This window comes from Anopheles stephensi, chromosome 2, assembly GCF_013141755.1.
Source record: "Anopheles stephensi strain Indian chromosome 2, UCI_ANSTEP_V1.0, whole genome shotgun sequence".
Taxonomy (NCBI): domain Eukaryota; kingdom Metazoa; phylum Arthropoda; class Insecta; order Diptera; family Culicidae; genus Anopheles; species Anopheles stephensi.
The window spans coordinates 71,505,103-71,529,149 of NC_050202.1; the positions used below are offsets into that span (position 1 = coordinate 71,505,103).

A 24,047-nucleotide genomic window follows, 5' to 3' on the forward strand; every position below is an offset into this window, starting at 1 on the left:
CGCTTTATCGCAACTACTTGCCGGTAAATCAATCTCCAACTTCTTTTGCAGCGAACGGTGTGCGAATGATCATGATTCGTACGTCCATTCTGAATTGAAAATAATACTACTGCCACGAAACATAGCGTCTGCTTCGTCCACTCTGCATTTTCACCTCGGCAATCATACGGACAACGTTGCATAAAACCAACAATCATAAAATAAGTATGTCCCCCTTTACGTCATTCCTTTAGAAGCAAGTTTTAGCCGTACTTTCATCGCGCAATGGAACCGATCTTCCAGAAGATCGTGGGGACATCGTGAGGTCATGGGGTTTCTTTTTCGGATAAGGGTCGTCTGTGGAGCAAACGGGACCATTTCTGCCGGGACAAATGTATTCGCGGTCTCAAGATTGGGTTCGATCATCCAAAACGGATAGAAATTATAAAACGTCACGCGCCGCAGATTGTCACTTATTCTTCTAATAAGTCACTTGTATTGTAGTATTTATACATCTCTTGCTTCCCGTTTGCTCCGCGACGCTTTCGAGACGAAATGCAGAGTTGCACTTTAGCTGTTCGAAATTAACTGCTGTCCTCGGCCAACTCGATTCCTGGTAATGTGTGATTAAGCATCATACTCTCACAAATCCTTGGTAATATGGATGCACGCGCCCTCATTTCCCGTACCGTACTATGTGGATTAACTATTTCTATATGTAACCGAAAGAAGAAAAAAAGCTATCCAAAGCTGCGCGCATACACACACACACACATGTCTTCAAATGTACACACAAACACACACACGCATTCATTCCACCACAGGTCGGTGTAGAAAAAAGATTAATGCACAGGCACTCATCATACAGCATCGCACATACCGCGGATACAAGCATATATATATTATGTTACACTCATCCACCCCACACGCGCACACACGCGAATCTTTTGTTCCATGTGTTGGTTGCTACTACCACTATATAAATCTCAGTCATTTGATTTCATTTGTATGTGTATTCGGGGAGGGAGGGGATAGTTGTGTGTTTTCTACATGTTTTAGCTTTTTTTTAAACTGGCTTTAATCAAAATGGGATTGATGCATTTCAAAACAAAATCCATACAATGTTACAACCAAAAACTGTAATCAATTAAGTAAAATCAACGTTTCACTTAATTTCACAAGGTCGCTCCGTACATATAAAGAAGAGCTTCGACTCATTAAAATCAATACCTCGAAAGGGCTATTGTTACAACAAGCCCGGGTAAAAATTTCGTCCAAAAAAAGGACTCCTTAAACACCATCAAGAGGTTTTCTTCCTCTTTCCTTGCCTAACGACCACAGGTTTTTTAGGTCATTCCTGCCATTTCTGTCTTAGATAGTTGGATAGTCAAATCCTCACTATAGGGGGAACGTCCCAGATGGGATTTGAACTCCGGTCCTGGCGTGTGAAGACCGGCACCGCTATCACATCTACCACCAGGGGCCATCCTTGCCATTCAGATACCAAAGTTTCGATTGTTAAGGACAACCGTACCTTTGACAAAAAAGGGCTAAAGCATTGAAAAATATAAACGTTGAGAAGCTCTTCAAGTGCAGAGCGATCCCAACACGATTTTTTTTATATCAACTGCTCGCTCTTCTTCTTCCTTGACGCTACGCAACCAACCTCTAAAGGTCTTCCGGGCCTGCCACTTCTTCTGGCTTTCTGTGGACCTTGATTTTACCCGTAAGCAAAGTAGACAGAACAGCACTGCATACGGGGCAGGCGCGGTCTAGATGGGATCTAAACCCCGGTCCTTTCGTTTATAGGCTGGCGCCGTTATCGCCTCGGCCACCGGACCGCTCCTGCTGCTGCTTATTTGCTAACAAATAGCAATACTCAAAATATAATAAAAAAAAATTATAACATTTACATGTCTTTTATTAAGTAGTGCAAATGTAGCAACACTAGCGGGAATTAAAGGATTAATTAAAAAAAAAACGAAAAAATAGTAAAAAGCAGTACATAAGTAGAATGTTGTCTCTATTTGTCTATCTTTTTTGTTTTGGATTACTAATTTTCGTTTGATACATACATACTCGCTTGCTTATCGATTTTCGACCATTGTGCACATCATTTTACCAAAAAGCCTGCGCATTTTCTTTTACCAAATCATATTGAAGAGGGAGCGACGATACGATTATCTAAAGTATATAAATACAATAAAATGAACCCCCCGACAAAAAGAAAGAAGCTACGATCGTATCTAGGTGCATGAGATAAACTTGCATCTCGGTGCAGCTCTCGGTCACAGGCGGAGGACGTCGTGGCCGGTTGTGTTTGAATTATTTGCATCGGGCGCGCTGTTTTTGTAGCAAAGGACAGCTATTGGAAAGGTGTTGCATTGTTTAATGTACTTCTCAGACGCAAAGTTCTTAACTGAGATCGAAATACCCAGGAGTCCCAGAGGGACTCTTGTCAATACCATACATCCTCTGCGAGCGTTACACCAGAACGAAGGACAATCGCACTGAAATGAGTGTAGTGTTTGAAGTAGAAGTGTAGTTTTAGTAATTTGGTTGTTTCTTTTTTTCCCCTTTAAAATAAGCGCGCGTTTTGCTGCAACCCTCTTCCTTAGACATTATTGGTGTTGGTGTACAAATAAAAAAATCCCCCATTCATCCTTCCGCTAATCGCTAATGACGCACGCATGTGTGTATGTGTGTGTATGTACTTGTTTTTTTCCTGTTCGCTGAGTCGATTGGTCTTACATTTTCCTCTCTCTCTCCCTCTCTCTCTCTCTCGCTTTACTTGGATATTTTTCCTTTTTTTTTACTCTCGTGACCATAATGATTGTTGTACTGTGCTAGAAACTATCCTATCCTTAGCATTACGCCACAATCCCAGTGAAGCAAAAGGGCCCACCACACACACACACACATTCTTACATTCACTTCCACACAAAATCCCCCCACTATGCTTGCAACCCCCAACCCCACTTTGTGTGTGAGTCCCCCGTGCATGCGTGCGCGTGTGTGTGTGTGTATGTGTGTCTATATTGACTTGTTCCACTGTCTACAGTTTTATCAACTTGGGAGCGCTTAGTTCGGGCTTGTCTTCACCATTATCCTCGCAGCAGAGGGGACGTTTGTTGCTGCCGTTACTGCTGCTACCGTCGGTGGTGATCGGTGCTTCAGATTCGGTACTGTCGGCAACGGAGCTGGCCGTGCTTAGCGCACCCTTTGTGCCAAGTACACCACCGCCTAAGCTTGCGTCGGACGCTTTCGTACCGTCCGCGCTGCTGTCCGCCGGCAATTCTTGCGTGTGGATCGGGGTGGCGGCTGTCGTTTCGACCGGCGGTTTACCGGCCACTACCGCGGAGGTACCATTGTTCGTCAGTTCCGTCATCGTAACGGCCGTGCTGCTATTATCGGTAGCGTCCTTGGACGTATCCTCAGCGTCGACAAGCTTTTCCTCATCTTCCGGCGCAGAACCACTCGAACCCGACGACGTACTTTTGCCGTTCGGCACGACCCCCGGCGGTTCGGCCGTCGCCGCCTCGTTGCTTTCCGATTCGGACGATTCCAGCATGGCGGTGCGGGAGTTTTCATCGTTCGTATTACCCTCGTCCTCCGCCAGCCCGTTGTCCCCGTCGACCTCCTCATCGTCGGCCACCTCATCCTCGTCCTCGTCCTCCTCTTTCGAGATTCCGTTTTGAGCAGCGTCAACGGCCGCCGCAACACCGTTACCGTTGCCGGGCATGCCACCAAGCAGCTCCGGTTGCAGATCCGACACAACGTAATGTGTCCACAGGGCCAACTCCACCGAATGTGCTGACCATTTCTTCGCCCTTGGTCCCGTCGCACCACCATTTTCGGCCGCATCAACTCCTCCCTTTCCTTCTTTTCCAACCACCGCACCCTCCTTTGCACCCTCGCTTGCTTCCCCGTCAGCGGCACCACCGTCCGGCGTTCCACCGTCGCCGCCACCACCACCACCACCGTTCGCTGTACTGTCCTTCTTCTCGTCGGCCGACGATTCTTCTTCGCCTGCCGCACCATTACTGTCCTCCTCCAGGTTTAGCCGTTCCATTGTTTGCTGGATGTGTGTGACAAACTTCAGATACTCCTTGGTCGTATAGTCGATGCCCTCGATGTCCGGAATCGCCATCAAGCATTCGTCCGCCATGAACGGTGCGCTCTCAGGTGCGGCGGCCGCGAGCAGGGCCGATGCCATCGTGATCCCGACGCCCTTCAGGTTCGAGAGCGCGTTTAGCGCCTGTTCGAGATTTGGCAGCTTGCGGAAGGCTTTCTTCGTTTCCATCACCACCGCCCGGGGTGTGTTGATTTTGATCAAATAGGACAGCTGCGGGTAGAACTTGCCGCGCGTCTGCTTCCACTCCATCGTCTGCACCAGCTCCTCGTGCAGCAAGTGTGCGTCGCGGCCCCGGTTCTTTATCAGCTTGGGCAGATCGTTCTGGTACCACTTTTCCAGACGCAGCAGCTTGTCTGCCTTTTTGCCGTTGCCGCGCGTTTCCGCCTTCAGCTTCAGCGCTTTCGGGTACAGCTTGAGCACGTAGTCGAACTGGGCCGAGTTGCCGTGCTGGAAGAACGTTGCACTATCCTTGACGATGGCCATTTTTTTGCTGCAAGAGAGAAGGAAAACAAACGGGAGGAGACGTGAATACATTTTTCTGCTGGTGTATTACGAGAAAATCTATGCGAGGCAAGAATATTTATTGCTGGCGATGACATCAATATCTAAATTAAGCGCTGAATACATATGCAATAGATGGCTGTCCGGTCTCATAAACATGAGCTTCAATTATCAAGGAGCACCTTTATACAGCTTTTATTTCTAGGAGGTTTCGTTCCAGACTCCGCAAAATATATCTATCCCTCTTTTGAAAAGCATCATTAAAGCTTAAAGTTTCCTTATTAAGCAGCAAGAAAATGGCATTGGTAAGGGTAACTTGCTCTATCTGGCCCATTTCTCATTATCATGCCGCGTCTACTTCAAAGCTTATAGATGCATCGTCATTGCCAAGCATACCATCGTAGGGATTTCCTATTAGGCAGCTAGGAAAAAGCTTCCTAGAATAGAGCACTCTGAGCATCATCGTGAGCGTAACTATCTGCAACGTAGATCTAGCACCATTAAGATGTTTACTACTCATCGTCCTGATCGAAACATCAGAACCTTGATGTATTAAACAGCATTTACATCCCCACACACACACACACACACAACGGTGGCCTACCTGCATTGCTGATTAAACTTAACGCAGGACAATAAGAAGCGTACACTTACGCCGAGACCGGGCGTGCAGGACACGACCACGTGAATCGAGAGCATAATCTTACTCAGAACGAATCAGCAACCTCCTTTTAACGCAATACCGGGATAGGGTAAGCTTTAATTTCATGTACAGTTAGGCAATGGTTTAACAGCCAGAAACGCGCACAGAGATAGAGTGGGAGTGGGTATTCTGCTATCCGCAGAATACACAACTCTCGTTCACTCGGTCGCCATAACACTGTCGAAGGACCTCTCCTTCCGGCAGCATGGTGCCGTGGTCAATAACGCTATGAAACAACGATTTTGCCTACACATCCTGGAGATCGGTATCAGCAACCGGAATTGCAAGCAATGCCCGGACCTTTCGCGAAAAGAATAGCGGAAGGAACGACCGACGGTGGTAAATATTCATGGCAAACATCCGCGTAAAGCTTACACACCAGAGGTCATAATATACTACGCATCCTACTCCCGATAGCCGATGAAAGCACGGTGTGTACCAACCGAACACAGGTCCCCATGAAAATCCTGATCGGTTGTTTCCGTGCGTTCCCCCTTTTGTCCAGGTGCAAAATGTAGCAGAGCAAAACAAAAACCGAACTCCAGATAAGTACCGTCCCCGGCAGTACGATGTTCAGTTCAATGGAGCAAGTCCATAAACCAAGCGTGATACCCGTCGTCGTCGTAGTAGCAGTGTCATGAAATGGAGGAAATTGCCAAATAAAACAATCGCACTACGGAACGCAACACACCGATGCGACAATGCACAGTCACAAAAGGATACAGAGCATGTGCAAAAATTCAAATTGCTCTGTCCACGGGCCGCAATGGCGGAAGTAAGGGACGACGCTGCGGCTTGCCACGATAACGGACGCGTGCATAAATAATGTATCGCGGCAATGCGTGCCTAATTCCGCACATCGATTTAGATCGTTTTATAAATCAACCGCCACCACGAGTAGCTGCAGTGAGAGCATGGCAGGAATGTGGCAGGACGCAACGGCAGCTGAAGTGAGATATGCTCGTTTTTTTCAGTAATTTATTTCACAATCCAACGATGCGAGAGTCGTTAGGCGTAATATCTGATAGCATTTAGGCGAATGCTGTATGGCATCACACGCGTGGCAAATTATTGCACTTCCACGGGATGGATCGATTGCGTTCAATCATAGAACGGATATTCGGAAGCGCCAAAGGAAGGACTTAATGGACAACAGCAATCAATAAACATGGTGGAACATTTTTTATCCTCCCAAAAAGCTATTCAAATCAGTATCAATCCCTTTTTTCTGTCAGGAGATTGTGACTAGCGCAAATCTAACTGATATTGAATTATCTCGGTGTAAGAAACCGGATTTAATGCCCATTTCCAATTTTCCTGCCCATCTTGTAACACAAATGGTCCACAGAAAAGCACAATCAGCTCCTTCGTCCCTCGAATGTATTTATGTAAACGGAGAAAAGATTAACTTTGCAATTCTTCCACCAGCGTCCATCATTCAGCCCCAACACAAGAAAGACTCGGATTTTGGGGACGAAGAAGAGAGAGAGACAGAGAGGGGGAGCTAAACGAATTTCTATTCATTCATTTTCGTCGTCATTGACGAATTGACCGGATCAGACAAGCCGAGATGACTCTAAATAATGGCCATGATTCCCCATCCACAATCGAGGCGAGCCTCGAGAGCTCGCAGGAATCATACTTGGGATGAGCTGAGAAATAAATTGTCCCAAATTCCTTCGGCTACGCGAACGATCGCTCTAGTATGGGTTGTTTCTTATTCCATCCTCTGTTGAAGAACGTCTAACAATTGTACACTGCATCCCAATGCTGGAGTAGCATAGAAAAGGCAAACACTGCAAAAGGGATCTGCTTCTTTCGATGGGAACTCTATGTGTATGCGTGTATTGCCCCGAAACAAACTCGTTGTGAATGAATCGGTACAATTTCTCAACGAATTTGTTTAGGAGGGGATTTACAGTAATTGAACTCCACCGGCAATAATTTGTCGAACTTGAGTGCCGTTCGTCAATCTCCTAGGTAAATTATTGATCGTCGTGCTGTTCTCTGCCCAATTTCAAGTCTAATCTTCCATTTCAACCGTATACAAATTGCGCTTTAATTGTGATGCACAGAAAAAATGGATGCAAACCCAGAATATCCAGCAAGGGAGGCAAAAACAGGCAACAGACAAAATGGTGCTTTATCGTGCGGAAGGAGGCTCACAAATCTCGCATGGATATGTCGGTTGCATTGCATTTAATTCCTCAATTTTTTTGTGTCGTGTCGTACTTGTAAGAGGATCACCACCACACCTCCCCCTCGGTCCCTGCTCACACCTATTATGCGGAAATGTATGATGCAGCACACAATTGCAGCGCTACTGGTGTTGCAGTTGGCAAGCTGATGTTCGCCCATCACACCCCGCATGGCCGTGACAGATAGACAGACAGTGAAGTGGCAGCGAAAATTCATCACCACCCTTATATATTGCAGAAACATTCTAACGTGCTGCTGGGACTGCTCCAGGCAGCCTTCTGTGCCGCCGACAAGACATGACACACACACACACATGAAAGGATTTATCCATAAATACGCGCGGTCCTTGTGCTTCTTCTGCATTCCGCGAGGGCTCACATTTGTCAAATGCATGCCGTGGACGACCGCGAGCGTAACTGGTGGCCACAACCAACGGTGTGTACATACATCGTCGTGTACAAGAGCATTTCTGCAAAGGGGGTTTCAGCTTTTTTTGTGTGTGTGTTCCCTACACTGTGTTGGGGTAGACGAGAACACACCCAGGATGTAGGACCTGCTTCGGACGGCATTTCCTTTACATTCCGAACATGGTAGTAGAGGAGGCAAACTAGGAGGAAGACTAGGAGGTGTTGAAGTAGATTTTTAAACGCTTTAACCTGGGAGGCGCCGACTTGTGCTGATATATGTGAAGTGAACCACAGGAATAGTGACAAAACGGCGATAAAATTCAAAATGCGTACATTACCAAGACTTTTTTGATATTTTTTTTTATTGGTGAAGAAGCAAATAATCATAATAAAGCTAAATGAAGTACAAAAACAAAGCTGAGAGAGCTTTCGCGTAGTACTTGAAAGAAGTTCCAATATCCTTCATCCCTGTACACGAAGGAAGTTGACAAAGTGGCATAGAGTTAACTTCTTCCTCAAGATTTTAGCAGATCAAGTTCGAAATGAAACCCTCGTTTATTTTCTTCCCAAGAACATGAAAATATATCCCGCGATGAAACGAAACTGGATCAAGATCGGCCATACTGTGGACATGATGGCGGATGCTTCCGTTCGACTTTTTCTTTCTCTTTCTCACCCACTAACAATTGCCTCTTTTTGTCCCAAACAACTGGGACACACTAAACTCGCAGCCGAAATACATCTCTTTACCGGGTAAGCTCGGATTTTCCCGTTGGGGTGTTGCGAAAAACCATTCCCACTATTCTGCCCGTGACAGAGCATTGCGCGGAAGCACGAGTAAGAAAACCATCAAACGGAACTGTGCTGTAACTACTCTACTCTTACGCGCTTTGTTGTTTAAAGTTTTCCCAACTAAACGAAAGGAAGGAGGCATTAGCAATTGCTTCTTTGCTTTGTTTACCGTGTCGGTTTTCCTGACTTTTCCGAGCGAGCGAAAATAAACGCTGGCATGCAAGCGTGAACGATCTTTTTGATTTCCGGGGCTGTTTTGAGGCAAAGCAAGCAAACAAGACATACACACACAAAGCACAATTTTTCAGAAATTATTTTGTTTGTGATGAGATTTAGAGGAAAGTTACAGTGAAGAACAGAAATACTGATTCCTTTAATTCTAAATCGTCTCAGAGTTCTACAGGAAAAATCTTACGCTATCTGTTCTCCAAAAAGAGCCATAAAACCAAACTAGAACCACAATCGCTATAAGTGCTTCGTCGGCCATTTTGAAATAAATATCTGAAGGATGAAAGTTAGACAACACCTACACACGGTTGGATTTGTATTTCGATTCACCGTTTCTAGCTTTCCTACAACCGAAACCAACATGCAATCTGGTGTTGCGTGGGATTTCTTGTTCAATATTGAGTTCCCAAAAACGAATCGAGATTGATGGATTACTGGTTTCGGAAAATTTATGTTCAGTTGTCGTCACTCGGTCGAAAACAAACACACGGGTTTTGGAGCAATTACACATACCCGAGAACCAAGGCGAACGTGTCCTGGAAGCATGTGTTTTCTCGGCGTGATATACGCCCTCCCCAGAACGTAACACAATAACACGCAAACACTGGAGAAGCTGTAAATTTCGTAAGCCAATTGCTGACCAACTAAAAACACAACACACATGACACGATCGATCCCAGGGATCACATGTTCAAGTGTGCTAAACTGTTTGTTGAGCGCTCACCTCGCCGCTGCTGGATGTACTATCCTCCTGAAGGATCTTCTTTGCCACAAGAAAAAGAACTACAGGATATACTACCAACCAAGAGCAACACAAAAATCCCTGAAAGCTTCGGGACGCATTTTGAAAACCTGGTGTGAGTGTGGTGACGGTTTAACTTTTGCTCTCCCCACCCCAAAATAAAAGACATCGAAAATGCCGGGAGTGTAACGTTTATGTTTGCCGGGTGGTAGCAGCGCATGTACTTCCGTGTCGTCAGTTTTGCGGGGTTTAAACCTCCCGTAACGTAACTCGAAAGCAGCGGGAAACGATTCTTGCTGGAACGTGGAACATGGGGGATGAACTCTGCTCCACCAAATGGTGCTGCGTGTTAAGTGACGTTAACGGAAATGGAAGCACCACCGAAGGGTTGCAACAAAAAACCTCCCATCAACTGTGCTGGCGGCGAAATATTTGATGTTCGGATTTCTCGGAACCAATGTGCCCGGGCGTCGTTAACCGTTCTGTTCCGTTGAGGTTGGCTGGAAATTGATGCAAAACGAAGTAAGGCAATGAGGATCTCTCCCTCATTGCTTTTTACGATTATGGCATCGACTTTACATCGATCGTCGCTAAAATGCGTACCTAACCCTCGGTCGTGTCGATGCACGCTTCATAGTTTTCCAGACTTTTCGTAATCGATTTTACAGCTATTTGAAAGCGAAGTAATATGCGGAAGTGAAAAAAAAGGGATAAATGTATCTAGTTTAGCGATACATTTTGAGGATAATACGTATTATCTAGAAATACTAGGTTCAATTATTATAAATCGTCTTCATAGTTTCAGAAATTATAAGAAATCCAAAATGGCTACCATGTACTGTATAGGTCAGTATGTCCTCTTTTTTCCTCAATTCAGATCGGGAAAATCGAGTTGATTTCCCCCATTGAAGAAAACTGTTACCGCCAACTGATGTCCTCAACGTGTTATGTGTGCAACATATGTTGCCCCACTGACAGTCAAATGCTCGCTCGTCCAACACGAAGCTCAGAAGAAGCTTTCGTTATTCATTCGCTGTTAAGCATCATCATTGGCCAATTATCGTACGGACCCGCACACAGCACAGCACCACCGGTCGTGACAGTCGAATGCAACTCATTCAAGCCATGCCACGTGATGTCCTCCTCTTCACTCCGACGAAATGGTAATTACGGTAGGAGATTCACAAATAATTCCCTCCACCGGGCGGCACACAGTGTGAAGCTGTATGCAACCCAAAACCGGTCGTCGAAACACACCAGTTGCAGCTGTGCGAGACACAACCGATTTCGGAGGTGAAGAATTCGACAGCAATTTTCGGAAAACCACTGAGCGCTGAGAGCATACGAACGGCAGATGCGTTCAATGTTCGGACACATAAGAGTACCTCTTGGCAACGTCGTAAGAGCCTTTGCCCCGTCTGGGTGGCGAGGGCGCCCTGACGAAAACACATGCGCCCGATGATCGGAAAGGATACGTCCATAAGCCGACGTTGCAGCAGGAGCACACCAGTTTCCGAAGAGCACATTTAATCGCTTCCATTTTCCCTAAAGAACAATTTCCGTACCGACGGCGGTATGTGTATCCCGCGCAGGAAGCAATTAGTTGCTGCCGTTGCTCTCCGGAATGGTGAAATGTCCACCGACCACCGACGATGCCTGGTCGCGATTTGACAGGCCATGTTGGGGAAGAGCTAGCTATGGGCGTGTGCTGCTTCTGCACGACAAACGATAGAACTCACGTCATGTGCCGTAGAATGCACTTGTCCGCAGCAGCAAACCAAATGTGACATTATGTTTAGCTGTTCACGGTTTTGTGTACACGAGCGAATGAGAGCTATTGTGGAGATGGTAGACACGAAACATGTCTACAACATATCGTCCGGACAGTTGTAGAGCTGAGTACGAGACGAGGGAGTTAATGATTGGGATAAAGTTGACCATATGACAATTTTGGCCAGACTAGACACGCCAGGCTTGTGTTTATTGGTATAACAGCCGTAGAACTAGGGGACTATGAGACAAAAAATACTAACTCTACTTAAAAAGCTAGCTTTCAGGAAGTACATGAGAACAGATAATTAGACTAACTTACATTATAGAAATGGAAATTTCTATTTCAGTTCAAAATCGCCTAAAGCGGTTTCGGTTGGACTTCATCCCGCTTCAAAAACCTCAAAAGCAATTTGCTTCTTCATTCCCCAAAACACCATGCGGAACCAATAAATGAAGATGAAGACGGGAAAAGCTTTCTCCAGTTTCAACTCCACTCCATTCCACTACAATCACCAACAGCACGATGACGAAATGTAAGTACTACCACCCCCCTACGGGGGTAGCAGTAGGATAAACTTTTCTCTCCTATCATCGCTTCTGGTGACTAGTAAGGCGAGATCTTTGCCTCCTCCCCCATAGTCGGGAGTTTTTCTTCCAAAGGCAGATGGTTTATCCGCACCCCAAATCCCTGCTGTGCTAGTTCACTCACCCAGCAGTAGGAGGAGAGCTAGTGCAACAATCAATAAGATGGATATAATTGAATTCTGATAAACTTCTACAGCACACCAAACTTTTCATTCCAGTTGAACGTACATGCAGGATAAAACCAGACGGAATACTTTGCTCAGGTGCTATTCTATTTTCGCCTATCGCCCAACCCAAAGACTAAAGCGACAATATGGATCAAGAAATCCTGGAGAGAGAGAGATCGCGCACGTCCAAGTAGGTGGTGCCTTTGCTGACGGGTGGAAATATAAGCAAAAATTCCACGATTTTAAAAGCTTCCTCCCAAACACTTCCTGTTCGAGCATTTGGAGAGTAGATCAATCAGAGAGTATGGGCCCTTGAGTTTAGAGCAGCTTTACACGAGCTGTTACGATCGATCATTTCCCACAGCTTGAAGAAGCACGCGCGCCTAAGAAGTATAGGAAACTTTGAGCCAAGCGCAAAGCGTTACGCGCTGAGGAGGGCGGATGGAAAATGGAAAGTTTCTTGAATGTAGCGGGGATAATCCATCTCGGAAAGTATTTTACATTCACTGCTAAACCAACAGAAGAGATCATACGCACACACGAGGAGCACAAGAGCACACAAACATGCCCAAGGAGAAGAAGTTTGTTCGCAAAAGTAAACCATTCTTCCACGCAAAAGATTTTAAATATCTTGAGCGAAGTGTGAGCAGCAGCATACCAACATACTTTCAAAAAGAATCGGAAAAGCATCAAACGAGAGCAATGAAAAGTTTTTGGTTTTTTTTTAGTGCTTCTCATTTCCATCCGGGGGGCTCATGATTTTTCATGAAGACTTTTGAACCTCCTCGTGGGAAATGAATTTCTGTTTTAAAGTTATTGAAGTTTAATAATCTCTAACAAACGCAATAACACGCTGATACAAAATTTACATTTAAAATATTGTTTTCCTCTGCAATCTACTCCAATTAAAGTATTATTGCGGGTTGTTTGCATTGAAATTATCGAACGGCAAGAAGAAAGGGGTACCCGAGAAAACCCCGGAAAGCTCAAATCACAACCATCGAACCATTTATTAGCGAGAAGTAAGAAAAAAAAATAGGAAAAGCTTCTGCTAGTTTTCCACTTTATCTGCGTGCACCGGACCATCAATTTCAATTAAAACCATCCAACTCGTTTGCACACTTCCCACCAACCCCTCCCCTTCAACCGGTGTGTGTGTGTCCGCCCGGCTCGAAAGCATTCTATCGAACGTCAATCGATTGCAGATTATGCTAACAACTTTAATCATTCTCGATTTTGCCTTTGCATCGTCCGGGTCCGATCTGCAAGAACACCAGGAAGCAACCAATACGGAAGTGTAGTAAGACCCGGGAAACCGGGCAGAAGCTAGCAACCATACCGGAGGCATCACAGGATCGAACATTGCAATATCACGCTGAGCATCATCGGCGGAGAGTACATCGAGCGTGGAAAATTTGCATACAATCGTGAAGAAGTCGCTACGGTAGAATGGACCACCGTCACCACCAGTGACAAAATGCGCCAGGTTACAACGAGCACCATACAAGCGTTGCATCGGTAGCAGCGGTAGCAGCGAACAGTTCTGCTTCGCAGGGCATCAGACCGAACGGAGAGAAAAGGAAAGTGGATAATATATTACCACACTTTTACACGACTGATTACGTCCTTATTTTCTTCCAATTGATTTCGACCGTGCGAAGAAACGTTTTGGGGTAGTGTAGTTGGGTCTTTGGCACTGGAAGAGCTGCTGCTGTGTTCGTGTAACGTTGGTTGAAAAGCGTCGACGTAAGGTTAGTTATCAATGAAGCTAGAAATAATCATAATGTAAAGTCAATATCAGAATGAATCAGCACATCATGAAGGTTAGCAGTTTTGCGTAAAAAATAGACTAACTTCAACGATTTTTCGTTCGTTAACTCTGTGTCCTAGCGATCTCCGGAAGACGACTTTTGTATCATCTCTCTTATGAGCAGACAAAATATGACAGCTGTATCAATTAAATGGAAGTAGATATGGGGAAAACAGATAATGATTGGATATATGTTAGTACTACTTTATTGAATCCTGAGTGAAGCAGTGGAACAATCATGACGCCATATCCTGACGATAGGTTGTATATAATCGTTTTCATTTCACACCTTTGACGATTTGCGATAATATCAGACAGGGGGACAGATTCCCCTATTTGGGGCAACCCGGTGGTGAAAGCGACAACGGCGCCGTTCATCATACGGTGGGACCAGGCTTCAAATCCCATCCGGACCGTTCCCCCGTAATGAGGACTGACTATTCAATTACGTGCTATCATTAAGTCTAGCAAACCAGGAATGCAGGCAGGACCTAAGAGAGGTCGTTAGGCCAAAAAGAAAAAGATAAAGAGAGGGTCAGATTCCAGCCTGCCAAGTATGTAGTATAGCCATAAGCTGCAGCAAGAAAACCAAACCTTAAGCACATACTGGCACACTTGTAGCACATTGTAGTGAAAGTCAAAGAATAGTACTAAAGTTCCTGTTGGCTTCAAGGGTTCTTTCCCATTAATAACGAATATCCTGGGCAAGATTATGATATAAAACTAGCCTTCCATTTCTTATGGTTGGTTTGCTAGTATAGTAGGGTCTTACATTCATTCGGCTTCATTGTATCATTTATTAGACGAATACGACTATGAGACAATAGTTGGAGTTTAAAAAAATCGTGCATGTGCAAATGTCTCTCCATCCGTAACAGTGTCGTTGATCGAGGAGTCTCCCAACTGACATCCTCTTCTTCATTTTAGGTAACACACTACAACCTCGAAAGGTCTCAGCCTGCCATTTGTTGCTTTCTGTGACTTGATGTTACCCGCAGAAGAGCAGTACGGGAACTGGCTTCAGCAACGACTAAGAGATTTTTTTGGAGAACATCTTTCGGAAGACCTTATTCAACGTTTCAAACGCCGAGACGAGGGTACCACCAACTGATCATCAAGATCCACAAAAACCTGTAAAAATAGGAACAAACTACGGAAATCCTCGCTAACTATTCAAGGCAACCCGCGAATAGCATTATCGAGCGTAAAATAATTTCCCCACGCGTAACGTGTAACAACGTTACATTTAAATGATCACTTCCCGGTCTAGATCGAACGAGCCAATCAAATCTGCTGGCACAACATATGAATTACGAAACATGCGAAGTAAAACTTGGTACGAAATTGCTAAATTACCATATTACCAACGCTTACGCGCGCTCTCTCTCTCTCTTCCATCTTCCAGCAGTGAAAAGTGATGTGCTTAAGAGAGGCGAAAACTCATCTTCAGCGTACCCATTCGTATGTCAGTTCCACATAACTATATGCAGAAAACTCATTACAGTAACAGCATGAAGTAAATGGAGTGTATTTCATCACACCGCCATCTTTTTTTGCACCTTATGGAAATGATTACAACCGGGCGCAACAATTGCTTATCACCAACAAACTACTTCATAACAAATTGTGTGTTGAACACATCATCAACCGCCGCCAGTGTGTGACAACAGTGTGAACATAACCTAAACCGTAAACGAAAAACGGAAGAAAATGGAAACAATAAATGATGATGTTGAAGATGATGAACGATTACTTTGGAAAAGTCCAACTCATCCACAAAACCACTGAGAGATACGAGGAGGACAGCAACACATATTGACTGAAGTTGAGAGGCAACCGAAAAAAAAGAAAGAAGAAGCCATTACCACCGACCGAGTGTCCACACATACAGTAAAAACTTTCACCTTCTCAATTATAGATAACATTTTGCTATTGTCTTTGGTTTTTCTTTCCAGGCAGGAGAACTCGTGTTTCACATCCATCTAACTGAGTTACTGTGAGGAAGAGGAGAACGCGATATCTGTTGCAACTTCGCACCGGTGACACGTGCTTTTTTTTGCTGTCCCAGTTCCACAATATGGTCGGGCGGGTATGGGAAAGCCCACACACTAATGGAGACCGGGATGAGCTTTCTTCCTACCACTGTGCGGTTCACCAAACTCCCTCCCACTGTCCAACCATTTCCAACCAACCAGCGAAGCACCAAGAGCAATTGAATAAGGGGAAAGAAATAATTGTTCCGCAGTTTTCCTCCGGGAGTCCATCGTGTTGGTTCGTTTTCCGGAGTATTTTCCATTTTTTACTTCTCCTTCACCATCTTCAAACAGCCGTGGCTATCCGACCCTCTTGAGCTGGAAGTACCATTACCGTCATTACGATTCCCAAGACCTGGGTCTCATGAAGCAAATGTGGGGAACAGCATCATCATCAACATCGGTACCACCACCGGCGGCATTCCTTAACGGCGGACGAGAAGATCGAACCGTGTGGCCAATTGAGATGGGTGCCGAGAGCTCGCCAAGTGATTTTCCAAACGGAAACAAACCCATGGACGGGGCCCCAAACGGGACGGGGACTCCGGCAAAGCAGCCAAAGAAACTCTCAACCCCGTAAAAGGTGCGATTGTCGGCGCAATATCTTCGCTGTGTAACTGATCGGCTGCACGGTAAACCTCCGTCAGCCGTAAACCAACCGAACCGAACCGACGAGACGCCACCATGAGCACAGATTATCGACATTATCGACTAGCCGCTGTAAGAAGCTGAGTCTTCAAGGGTTCAATTTTCACACTCTCGTGACCTAGAAAAAAAGTGTATTCTTTTCCACATTAGCTCACAACACACCTTTGAACGAACTATTTACGGTGAGTATTATTTATTTTACTTCTTTTTTATTAGCTTCCGTCATTAGCATTCCCGCACTGGAAGAATGTAGGAACATGCAGTAGGGCGCAATAGGCGAAGAAGAAAAAACCCTCACACGCTGCCGGAAACATATGTTTCCCGTACACAACAAAACGGCCTCTTCAATGCACTCCAAGTGCCGTGCCATTCATTTTGCCGACGGTAATGAAACATTCACTAGACAATAAGAGGTGCCATCAAGACCGCCGACGCTAACGACAGTACTTCACAGGGTACTGTGCTCAGGAACGCCCACCTTGGTTCTTGGTTTTGACTCATCCCTTTTCACACTACGAACTCTTGAGAGGAATGTTAAACGATGCATAATTGAGATCATTTAGCTTCGCTTGCTAAGTTGAGGATAGCTTCACGTTGAGGTAATAGAATATGCAGCCAAAAAAAATCAAATAACTCAACATGTGGGGCCAAGAAATGAAGTTTACAATTGCGCTTTTTATAGTATTTTTTATTCCTCCTTCCAGCCGAGAAAACCGAGGACACAACAAAACAACGCCCTAGAACGGTATCCGATATTTACAACATCCGTTTGTTCTCCGCAAGCAGAACAGAAAACAAGAAATCCTGGCCGCCCTGTAGTAAACATCTGTGGCCCACAGTTAATCCTGTACCGGTTGGAAGAGACAGAGTTCCTTCGGTAGACACAACAAACACAATTCACCAGAGATTCGGTAACAAACGGGAGACAACAAATTGTGCTGTTGTCCTGAGGTCGTTCCAATAAACTACGGCATAAGGTAAAGTTTTATCTTTCCCGCCCGGTGTCCGCCAGATCTCCCGTACATACTGCGGCCAGTTTCCAGTTCTAGTCCGGTCACTTGACCTGCTTTCAAAACTACTCGCTACTACTCTAGCGCTGCCTGCCAACTGTCAAAGTCAAGTTTATCGAGCTTTGTTCGGCTGTCAGTCGCTGCATTTATCGACAACGCGACACGGTGGTCGGTGGAGTTGCCGTCCGGCATAAAAGTCTGTCCATTTCAACTTGTTACTGTTCACAAGCTGCTGCTGCTGCTGCTGCTACCTCACACAATGAAATGCCTTCGTGAGGTCGGGCTCATGTTACCGAATGGCTACAACATATATGCCCAGAAGAAGGGGAATAAGGGGTAATACGGCAAGGAGGATATTATTGTCGAAAGCAAAACTCTGATCGAAATGAAAATTGAAAGTATTGCGATTCGTACTATAAATTCGTTAGTCACGTAGCAACAAATGCGCTTCGCCATAATTTTGAAGGAGGACAAGGACTTAAGCAAATTAAATTGACCAATGTACCATATGCTGCCCTGTCGTATATTGTAGGGGATAACAAGTTTTGATAATCAAGTGCAAAAACTAACAGGTCCAAATCTTTGATCATGAATAATTTTGGGAGCTTTGATATTGGAACGACTGTACACTGCTAAGAGGTCCAGTTGTCAAGTGGTAGGAGCTCAGGACTTTCGCAGAGCAAAATCAGGTATCGAATCCGGCCCGGACCTTCCTACTGGGGACTCAGACTAATTATCCAGTTACGTGTTACATCAAGCCAAAGAACTTGAAAATAGCGCTTAGAACACGCACTTAAACGTCACTAAACCCGCTCAACTCCAATCGTTACTTCACAGCAACTTCAAATATTTCACAAGAGCCAAATGATGTCTAATGACTCGAAAGACCACAAATATAAAAACTCACCAAACTAACCAACTTTCAAATATTTCACAGCAAAAGCCATTCTAAGCGCAATCGCGAACTCTGCTAAACTTTACACGTTCCGAAATAACGAAAATCACGTACCATTTTTTGTTGTTGTAACGAACTGGAGGTGGATAACGTCAAGGTTGGTGGAACTACAAAGATACCGAACCGTGCTGTTGTCCAGACTAAAGGATTTATGGGAAATGCGTCTAAATTTATGGAGACAGGTAAAATATAAATCCTATCCATACTTTCGCGGCTATTCCCATTGTTACTACGTGCTTCAAAAACGTGGGCCGAAAACAAAAAACAAGAGAGCAACTTGAAAAGGCATGTCTCAACCCGAAATTCCAAATTTTGTACCATTAAAAGGAAAATATATTTTAAAACAACAACAAAAAATCAATAAATAAATTCTAAAAACAGTTTACAAAATAAACATAATGGAGGAGAAAACAAATTGCTTTCAAAAAACGATGTACAGCAGCATTAACCTCGCCCCCCACCTATTGTTGTGCTGCCTGTTTTTCAGCGACTTCGATTGACATAGCCCAGAGCACCGCTCGGCGACAACACAACCGCCGCTCGTAAAGAATACAGTCAATAAATTTGCATCATAATTTAATTGACTTTCAGTGAACGGTGATCAATATTTTTTATTGGTGTCAGGGCACCAACGGGGATGAGGGTTCAGCTTCAGCGGCAGAGTTCAAACGCGATTCGTAATTTTTCATTCCTCCAATTTTTTTTTAAGTTTTCGCTTTCTACCGAGTTTTTATAAGCCATCACACGTGTCGGTCGCTCTTAGCGGTGCGGCGCGTTCCACTGGGAACCATAAACAATAATATCTTTGCGTGCGAGATGGTTTTGCTCTTTCTGGAGCAAAACTGTGGTGATGACATTTAGAGACGTGCAAGACAAAAAAAAGAAAGCAACTCCAAGAAAGTTAGAGCAAAGATGCCGAACATCGCTTCGGTGGTGTAGCTGAAAGCCAAAACCTTGAACGTTCCTACGCAATGTTCGCCCTCCGTGGAGAAGATACAACAATTCCGGGACTATAAATTTTCACCACCATTTTCTTCTCCCCGTGGGAAATGGAGGGGGAAACGCGGCACAGACACACAAAGCGCACACGTGGATTGTGCCGGACGGAAAAGCCCAGAGGGAGACACACGTCAAAAACCGCCAAAGTCAGCCAGGACGAAACCCATCAAGTCGCATCTCGGATGCTTGAAATACATCACCGCACAGCAATTTTCATCCCGTGCCCTTCACCCAGCAACTTCAATGCCGTGCGAAGGCGTTTGATCCATTGCACGCAGGTTCGTCTTTTGCTGAGGCTTCCACTTAATGCCGGAGACCACCAACGCCAACAGCACACAAGCGATCACACCGCGTTTCTCTACACGAGACGCACGAAGTCAATCTCACGATATGCTGGCAAATAATACACACATTTGACCCGCCAATCATCGCGAAGAGGCGTTTATTTTCTTCAAACACACACACAACAAACACTCATGAGATTTAACTCCCAAGTTCCAAGGAACACTCGGTTGATGGTAGTGGAGGATCCTGGAGAACAGAACTCCTCGCAAATCGCCGTTCCGGTGGCAGCTACCAAGCTTCTTCTCGCCCAGAGGCCGCAATTGAGACCTAAACAAAAAAGTTTGTCCCAACTTGTACTCTCCTCAGTTTGCGGCTTCTTACACATCTTACACGCTCTCTTGCTATTGTTATTGAAAAGTGCCACAATAGACCCTGAGGACGCCGAGAATTAGAAGGGAGGCCGCCATGCTTCGAGCTTTTCCTGCAGGTTAAAGGGCCAACTTTCTTGAGCCGTAGAACCATTTGTCTTCCTGTGCGTGGGGACCACGACCACCACGTGCACTCCTGAAGTTCCCGTCCCATGTCCTTCCTCAGATACGCATGCCAAAGACGCATCGGAAAACACAATTGATATAAATCATTGTTTATGTACTCCGCTGCAACAAAGGCACACACACGGACAGCGCGAAAACTCACCCCCTCCAAATTTTATCTTTCCGCGACGGCGGCAGAAACGATGGGCTCAAAACTTTTTCCTCTGTTTCGGCCCACCCTCTCTCGGCGGGTTTCTTCAGCTTTGGGGGACAATTTTTGGGGGAAACATGAGCAAAGTAAATCTCTCGGATGCGATGATATGCTGCTGCTAGACAAACAAAAAAACTAAAGCAAAAGAAACTCTAAATAAGCGCACATGACACGAGATCTTGCTCTTGGGATTAGACAGCAAAAAAGGAAAAAAGGGCGACTGAATTAAGAACCGAGAATCTGACTAACTAACCAACTCCGAATAGAAGATTTTCGCCGAAAAAAAAAAGTCGGCCGAATGTATTTTCCGTGCCAGCCATAAATTTTTCATACAAATCTGGTGGGGCCCTTTTCTGTGCTCTGCTTCGTTCCGATGTTGTTTGTCTCTTGGTAAGTCTTTTTCTTGTGTTCCATGTTCCATGCCCTATTCGTCTTAAACCAACCTAACCAAACACACGCACACCAGGGGGAAAGATGAAGGTAAGTATGTCCTCCTGCTGATCGTGACGACATTGACCTTCCCCCTTGCGCAACGACTAGGCAAACGAAATGGCGTACCCCAAGAAAGCTCGTTGCTTCGCTGGTTTGAGCACCAACAAAAGCGGGACGCAGGATTTTTACGTGCGCCATTTTATCCTGATTCATACGTCGGGCCGGAAGGGAAAATCTCTTAAAAATATGACACTTTCCCTTTTTACGGCTGCTGGCTACCCGGCGACGGAAAGAAATGCGATAGACCCTTACCAACACACAAAACCGTGAGAGTCGTGGCACAAGTTCTTGTTGGTTAATTTTTTTGTCAAATTCTTAAAGAACAAAAAACGGGAAGGCTCAGAACAGTACTAGGACAGGGGTTTGGGTTGAACATCAGAAAGGCTTTAAGCTTAGCTGCTTAAGGTGCCAGTAACGACGGAGCAGCCTAGTGTTACACTCGTTTAACGATGCATTCTATATGGTTGAAATATTGGCAGAGTCGTAACACTATTCTGCAGGCACCTGAGATAGCAGCGGGGTGAAATTGTGTTGTAACATTTTTTTTTTTTTTTTTTTTTTTTTTTATTCATAAAGAACGGCCTGGCCGTATTGCTGTGTTGTAACATTTTATGGCACCCAAAATTCAATCACTTCCAACTTTATTCGCGTTCGCTTCTCACCCTGCAGCGCAAATCAGTCATGGGATATTGTTTTGAAGCTATTTTACAGCGATCTCTCAACAAATTTCTATCGCCTATCCGCGACTGACAAGTCCAGTAGACTCCTCTACTGGCACATTCCTGGCGTAGGACTGAGTCCTGGACAATGCTGGCGTAGGACTCAGTCCTGGACAATGCTGGCGTAGGACTCCAATTCTCTTATCATTTTCGAATGGCGATAAGTGTGAAATGAGCTTGTAGAAAAGGAGAGTAACCCACGAAGTATCTGGGACATTTCTTTGGGGAGGACCGGGGATCAAATCTCATTCGAACTGATCTCTCTTAGCGAGGACTGACTATCCAACTACGTAGTATCAATAAATCTGGTAAGCCATTAGATGCCCAGCATGACCTTGGTGAGGTCCTTAGACCAAGAAGAAACTGAGATGTCTTACAGATATCCTGACAATTAGACATATCAGGAAGAATAAGGTTCGGGAACGAAATTAGGATATCTGCACGAAAAGTAGGATAGCACAGCGTAGTACCTTGGCTATATCAAGTGGAGTCGAGCCTGTGGAGCTTCGGACCAAGAAAAAGATGAAGAGGAGGCAAGGACTTGACTTCTTCTACTTTGCTTCTCTCTTGGCCTAACGACCTCTTTAGATCATGCATGCCATTTCTAGTTCACTAGCCCTATTGATATCACAAAATTGGATAATCAGTCCTCACTATGGGAAAACGACCCAGCTGAAATTTGATCTCCGGTCCTGCCGTGTGAAAACCGACTCCGCTGTCACATCTACAACCGGGCCGCCCATAAATGATAAGATTTCGAGTCGCCGCTTCTCTAACATATAAATTCGACTAACCAAACACGAACTCTTCTCTCTAACGATACTAAGGACAAGAGGAAATAGGTTATGCAAAAGTGCTCCCAAACAGTGCAAGTGGGGCTGACCTCAAAACTCAATCCTCTTACCATTCTCAACCGTTGAATCATGTCACAAAACCTACCAGCTCCATCCCTTAAGGACGTAGTAGTACAAGGACGTGAAGTGAAGCCAACAAAAACACTTCCGTTCGAGCAATAAACAGAACAGAAAAATCGTGAAATGAAATTACAAAATCAAGACATCATAACACTTTATTGTGGTTCCACTCTACTCGACTTTTCTTCCCTTCCCTTTTTTTTGTGTCCATCTCTAGTGACTGCAGCGAGTGCGCGTGAGCTACAACATTCCACTGCATCTCTCTTCTTCGCCTCCTGCCTGCTGAGATCGTGCGCGACAATGATAATGATGTTCTTTCGAGCGGTACTCCAAAAATCAAGATAAACGACGAAAACGAAGTACACATCACTGCCGGGGGTGAAAGGCAAAACCCCCGAACGACCGATTCCGCACACGGCCGCCCGGATAGCATCAGAAAATAAATAAGATTATGATCTCTCGCTCGCTCTCTCTCCCGATGGTCTTCGTAAAACATAAGTATACTGCGGAGAAATTATGCACACAACATTAAGATTTACCACTCCAGAAACCGTTGCCTCCGAAAGCCTCCGAAAGCCCCACTAAAGCTTATGCTGCTGCTTTGTTGATGTCTCAATTTCCTGTCCCCGTCGGTGCCGTCGGTCACATTACTTTATGAGCCCAATAATTCCCCAAAAGCCCACAACAATGGACCGAAACTTATTAATTATTAAATAAACGTTTCTTTTCATTTTTATCTCAAATTGTCGTCTACGACAAACGTTTTTCTTGATTTTTTTTTTCTTCGCACGTGGTAAGAGATTCCAACGCCCTCGGGTAGGTGTCAAGAAGAGAAATGGTATAATAAGTAATGTTTACGATTATTGCAATCATCATCATTTTGCTGTATCGTGAACGTCCCTCCTTAGGTTGCCTAGATCGAATGACCTTGACCTTACGCGGCATAAACGAGAGCAAGGCGCTTTTCATAAGCGTCCTTCACTTACTTTCTGGCTGTATGCTGTTCTCGCTCTGGATGAGGGTCCATTTTCAAGAGATGATATCATATGGTGCTTGTCTTTGTTTTGCCCGTCATTTTTGCCTCTATTGCCGATCACACCGAAGTTCGTTAGCAGCAACTGCTGTTGCGCTTTCGTATCGTACTGCGACGAATAATGGGAAATGATGATCGAAATAAAATTACTCTAAAAGTAATCATACACATACGACGCATCTAAACGACTAATG

At 45.0% G+C, this 24,047-nt stretch overlaps 2 protein-coding genes across 7 annotated transcripts in view; both read right to left on the bottom strand.

Moving 5' to 3' along the window:
* The window catches only part of LOC118504640, a 132,508-nt gene that overhangs the window by 93,968 nt on the left and 14,493 nt on the right, over positions 1-24,047 (bottom strand). The window lies entirely within an intron of this gene.
* LOC118504645 (protein qua-1-like) overlaps positions 494-24,047 on the bottom strand; it is a 32,362-nt gene continuing 8,808 nt past the window's right edge. The window contains exon 2 of the mRNA XM_036039401.1: positions 494-4,604. Within this exon, the coding sequence (XP_035895294.1) occupies positions 3,035-4,597 (1,563 nt within the window). The 5' untranslated portion in view covers positions 4,598-4,604 and the 3' untranslated portion in view covers positions 494-3,034. The remainder of the gene's footprint in view (positions 4,605-24,047) is intronic.